This window comes from Entelurus aequoreus, linkage group LG04 (genome assembly GCF_033978785.1).
Source record: "Entelurus aequoreus isolate RoL-2023_Sb linkage group LG04, RoL_Eaeq_v1.1, whole genome shotgun sequence".
Lineage (NCBI taxonomy): Eukaryota > Metazoa > Chordata > Actinopteri > Syngnathiformes > Syngnathidae > Entelurus > Entelurus aequoreus.
In genome coordinates, this window is record NC_084734.1 from 62,370,647 (window position 1) to 62,376,646 (window position 6,000).

Sequence of the window (6,000 nt, forward strand, 5' to 3'; positions counted from 1 at the left end):
CACAGCTATGTTATTTATTTTACGTATAAATAATATTTATTTTATTTTATTTATGTTATGTAATTCTGTACTACTTAAACAGTTTCTTTTCTGTGCTGTTAATACCCATCTTGACTAACTGGGTTAATAAAAGTGCCACTGACTGTTTACAGTACAGTTGTCATTCACTTTAATTTCACTGAATATTGCTCAAAAATTAATATCTTTATATGTATATGTGGAGGGGGCGTGGTCTGCGGGCCTGCCGCGGAGCGGGGTGTGTAAGGACCGGCCTCGAAGTCAGCGGCAGGTGAGTAGATTGCCCAGCTGGGGCTTGTTATCTAATCACCTGTCACCCTTATTAGCAGTGCTGTTAATACCCATCTTGACTAACTGGGTTAATAAAAGTGCCACTGACTGTTTACAGTACAGTTATCATTCACTTTAATTTCACTGAATATTGCTCAAAAATTAATATCTTTATATGTATATGTGGAGGGGGCGTGGTCTGCGGGCCTGCCGCGGAGCGGGGTGTGTAAGGACCGGCCTCGAAGTCAGCGGCAGGTGAGTAGATTGCCCAGCTGGGGCTTGTTATCTAATCACCTGTCACCCTTATTAGCAGCAGCCGGGACGAGACATGTGGTTGGAGTGGGAGGAGAAGACACATGCCCAAGAGACTGAGAGAAGGAGCAGACTGAAAAGTCACGAGAGCGAAGACTGCTGGAAAGCAGGCCATCCGTGGGCATGTGTGCTTGCAATAAAAGACTTTGTTCAAACCTGATCACTGGGCTCCCAGAAGATCTGTTGGCACCAGGAGAACCCACCATAGAGAGAGACTTTCACAGTATACTTTTACCGAAAAATATATAGAGATATATATCGAATATTGAGTTTAAGTAAAAATATTTTGAGATATACTTTTTCGTCCATATCACCCAGCCCTACTTCGTTTCTTATGGGGAACTCTGCTTCACTATACCTAATTTTTGATTTACAAACTATGTTCAAGAACCAATGAAGTTTGTAAATCGAGAATCCACTGTACATTTATAATAATTATGGGTAAAAACACAGTACATAAAAAGGATCTTAATAACTATTAATCATAGGGGTGTAATGGTACGTGTATTTGTATTGAACCGTTTCGGTACTGGCGTTTCGGATCGGTTCGGAGGTGTACCGAACGAGTTTCCACACGGACATATTAAGTAGCATACCGCACGTTGTGTAAACAATGCACACGGAGGCACAACACACGGCATGCTAGCAGCGACCGGGCTACGACAACATGTAAAAGCCAGAGCTGGAAGACCCTCCTGCCTCATTAAGATCTCCCGTTTGGAAACACTTTGGCTGCGCGATACAACAATGGAGGACAGAGGTTTGCCAACATTGTTCAGCAGCTGCTTCTGACAACACATCAAACATGCTAACCCATTTGAAGCGTCACCACCGCATTCAAGCAGCCTCTCCTCGGCGAGTCAGGCAGGGCTAAAGCAATAACAAATGTTTTTATAGCAGCAGATTTAAGACCATATTGCATTAAAAACTAGATTTTGACCCACTTCTATGGTGGAAGAACAATAAGCCCATATATCCTCTTACTGCCAAGTTAGCCAGGCTGGGGGGGGAAAGAAAAGTTAATCTGAAGCTGAGTTGACTTGAAACTGTTTAATGTTGCACTTTTTATATGTAGAAGAAAAGTTTTGTCATTTTATTTAATCTGAGCAACAACTTGAGGCAGTTTAATGTTGATTAACATGGACCCCGACTTAAACAAGTTGAAAAACTTATTCGGGTGTTACCATTTAGTGGTCAATTGTACGGAATATGTACTGTACTGTGCAATCTACTAATAAAAGTCTCAATCAATCAATCAAAAAAATAACATTATATGTAGAAAGGTTTTGTTAAGAAACCATTCTGAGCCTTATCTTATTTAGTTTTTATTTTACATATGTTGACCACATTAACCCTGGCAATGGACCCTGTGTGTATATGTATGTTATGCCATTGTTTACAAATTTGGTAAATAAATAACCAAAACATTTATATTTTGTTGTTTTCTTACTGTATTGAAAATGAACCGAACCGTGACCTCTAAACCGAGGTACGTACCGAACCGAAATTGTTGTGTACCGTTACACCCCTAATTAATCATGTGTTGTTGTTTTAATTACCAGTTTTGGTCACCACTCCTCATAACAGAGGAGGCCAGGCACAGTTTTTCCCTGACCGACCAGGGTTCCGTTGGCCCCACATTCAGAATCTTATGTTCTGGAACACAGAGAAGAAACAAACAGCATAAAAAAACATGCAGAAAGGAATATCAATTCATACTGAAATAAATTGTATACACAACACTTTAACCCTTGTGTGGTGTTCATATTGTTGTTACTCAGCCAGTGTTTGTGGGTCTGATGGACCCGTTGCATTTTGTGGCTTTTAATGCCTCACAATCAAACACTTTTTTGTTAAAATACTGACTTATCCCAAAAAACATCTGTAATGAAATGCTTCGAGAGGCTGGTAAAGGAATACATTGTCTCCAGACTTCCCCCCACATTCGACCCATACCAGTTTGCTTATCGCCCTAACCGCTCCACAGAGGACGCCATCTCCTCTGCACTCCACCTGAGCTTAAAACATCTGGAAGGAAAGGACACACACGTGCGGATGTTGTTTCTGGACTTCAGCTCAGTATTCAACACCATCATCCCGCAGCACTTGGTGAGCAAACTGGCCCCCCTTGGATTCAGTACCCCCCTATGCAACTGGCTGCTTGACTTCCTCACAGACAGACCCCAACCTGTGAGAGTGGGCAACAACACCTCCAGTGCCATCTCCCTGAGCGTCGGCTCCCCCCAAGGCTGCGTCCTGAGTCCGCTGCTGTTCACGTTGATGACTCATGACTGCTGCGCCAGGTCCACTACTAACTACATTGTGAAGTATGCGGACGACACGACAGTAGTGGGCCTCATCCGTGACAACGACATGGACTACAGGGAGGAGGTGAAACATCTGGTTGACTGGTGCAGAACCAACAACCTGGTCCTGAATGTCGACAAGACCAAGGAGATCATTGTCGACTTCAGGAAGCACCAGTCCAGCCACGCTCCACTCTTCATCAACGGCACAGCGGTGGAGATGGTAAGCAGCACCAAGTTCCTGGGGTGCAGATAACTGACAATATAACCTGGTCCCTACACACCGGAGCTCTTGTAAAAAGAGCTCAGCAGCGCATGCACTTTTTGCGTCAGATGAAAAGAGCCCAGCTCCCTCCCCCCATTCTCAGCACATTCTACAGAGGCACTATAGAGCGCCTGCTGACCAACTGCATCTCTGTCTGGACTGGAGCCTGCAGTGCCTCAGACTGGAAGTCTCTCCAGAGAGTGGTGAGGACGGCGGAAAAGATCATCAGGACTCCTCTTCCTCCTATCCAGGAGATCGCAAAAAGCCGCTGCCTGACCAGGGCTCAGAAAATCTGCAGAGACTCCTCCAAACCCCACCAAGGACTGTTTTCACTGCTGGACTCTAGAAAGAGGTCCGCAGCCTCCGTAGCAGAACCTCCAGGTTCTGTAAAAGCTTCTTCCCTCAGGCCGTAAGACTCTTGAACGCATAATAATAATCCCCTCAATTCCCCCCAAAAATGGATGAACTCGCTGGAATATAAAGACAATATAACATACATCCATAAACGTAGATGCATATGCAAAAGTGCAATATATTTATCTTTACAGTAATCTATTTATTTATATCTGCACCTTATTGCTTTTTTATCCTGCACTGCCAACCAGCTAATGCAACAACATTTCGTTCTTATCTGTACTGTAAAGTTCAAATTTGAACGACAATAAAAAGTAAGTCTAAGTCTAAGACCCACAAACACTGGCTGAGTAACAACAATATGAACATTGCATGGAAATTTATCTGCCAGTTTCTGCATCCCACATGGATTCTTCGTTTGTGTTTCTGCACCTGCGGTTCCCACACAAGGTTGCAACATTGTTTGTCAACACTGTCTGCGCTCATTTTGTCGCACATTTGACCCTCTGATGTTCTGTGTACCTACACTCTGTCCTCCCCGTCTAGGCCTGCTGTGTGTGTGTGTGTGTGTGTGTGTGTGTGTGTGTGTGTGTGTGTGTGTGTGTGTGTGTGTGTGTGTGTGTGTGTGTGTGTGTGTGTGTGTGTGTGTGTGTGTGTGGCGTGTGGTACACAGAACATCAATTTCCACACTTCTATTAGCCCCGGGTCCAGTGGACCCCGGACATCTTATATGTAATAGAAATGTGTAGGGGAGGTGTATGGTGTGTGTTCATTAAATATGTATTCTGATATATGTTCTACACAGAACATGAGCCAAAGCCAGTGAGTCTCAGTTTGAAAAATTAATTATTGTATCATTTTTCTTTTAATAAAAATCGAAAACGGGTCCCACAGACCCGAACACCACACAAGGGTTAAATTAAGTGTAAAAGTCAAAAACTGCTTGGAGAACAGGAAAAACAATTGTGTAGTACCAGGACAGAGAATGATGTTTGCATCCTAGTCATGCACCTGGGGACAGGTTGATTGGCAATACTAAATTGGCCCTAGTGTGTGAATGTGAGTGTGAATGTTGTCTTTCTATCTATGTTGGCGACTTGTCCAGGGTGTACCCCGCCTTCAGCCTGAATGCAGCTGAGATAGGCTCCAGCACCCCTCGCGACCCCAAAAGGGACAAGCGGTAGAAAATGGATGGATGGATGGATCCTAGTCAATAACTTTGAATTGATATTGAATTGACACTTTAAATGACCGATAAAGGAACAGAACATCTGTAGTTAGGTTGGGGAGAGTGAACATGAAACATTTACAGGTAACTATATCAGACTAGAGCAATGACAAAATGTCCATTTCCTATTACAAATAAGAATTATGACTAAAACCTGTTTACAAAACACACGTGAATGGGTGAGGAAGCACGAAACACTAAACAATTTGTTGAAGTTTTATTCACATTAATTTAATGTAGCGTAATTATAAAAACATAAGCACACAACTAATAATGCAATCAAATCAGCAAAAATATGTTTTTACTTGTATTTCAGACTACCGTAGGTAGCATATTTGATAGAAGCTTACATGTAATTTATTTGGCGTGGAACAACATTGCAGTTATAACAGGTTGAAATTGTTCTTAAAGAGTAATCGCAGCAAAACATTTTCATACAAAAGGTAAGATAAACAGTAACAAACTGCTCATATTCAACCAACATTGGCTTGGCGTTAGCTTAGCGCTGTTATTACGGGGGAACACAATCATGAGACACATACAGCTAAGCGATGCAGCGTTTCATTAACCAAACTAATCTCTTCTTTTTTAACAAACTAAAATACATAACACAGTCCGGGTTGCATGTCATGTAGGATTGGGCCGTAAACTCAATAGGAAAGACGCGGAGAAGTAAGAAAATAATACTCACTGCCTATCCCGCTCGCCATTGCTTTTGTGACAACAAGGCCACGGCCTCAACTTCCGCCGGACACATTTCAGTGGTACACGAGTTTCTCTTCTTGAGCGAACCGACGGAAGTGCTGCAATGCATCATCCTGTACGGTACAGTAATGCCCTTTTCGTTGGGAGGGTGAAAAAAATAGAAAAACTTAAATACTCGCAAATGTCTTGACTTGACCAGGGTTGAGGAGGAATTACAACAAACCCTGACATTTTTAACATTTGTTTAAAATAAAAAAATAAAATATATTGATTTTGAAGGGATAGGTTGATTGGCAACACTAAATTGGCCCTAGTTTGTGAATGTGAGTGTGAATGTTGTGTGTCTATCTGTGTTGGCCCTGTGATGAGGTGGAGACTTGTCCAGGGTGTACCCCGCCTTCTGCCCGAATGCAGCTGAGATAGGCTCCAGCACCCCCCGCGACACCAAAAGGGACAAGCGGTAGAAAATGGATGGATGAATGAAGACAACACATAGTTTTTCTTTTTAGAAACTGCATGGACTTAATGGTTATGTATTTGTT

General features: G+C 42.7%; 1 protein-coding gene across 2 annotated transcripts in view; it reads right to left on the reverse strand.

Moving 5' to 3' along the window:
• The window catches only part of LOC133648901 (bromodomain-containing protein 8-like), a 29,244-nt gene extending 23,670 nt beyond the window's left edge, over positions 1–5,574 (reverse strand). Inside the window, exons 1-2 of one of the 2 annotated variants that reach the window (XM_062045426.1) lie at positions 5,445–5,574; positions 2,160–2,256 (exon numbers count right to left, since the gene is read on the reverse strand). In XM_062045426.1, the coding sequence (XP_061901410.1) occupies positions 2,160–2,256; positions 5,445–5,463 (116 nt within the window). In that variant the 5' untranslated portion in view covers positions 5,464–5,574. The remainder of the gene's footprint in view (positions 1–2,159; positions 2,257–5,444) is intronic. The other variant, XM_062045427.1, reaches the window with a different exon arrangement.
• Positions 5,575–6,000: the final 426 nt, after the last annotated feature.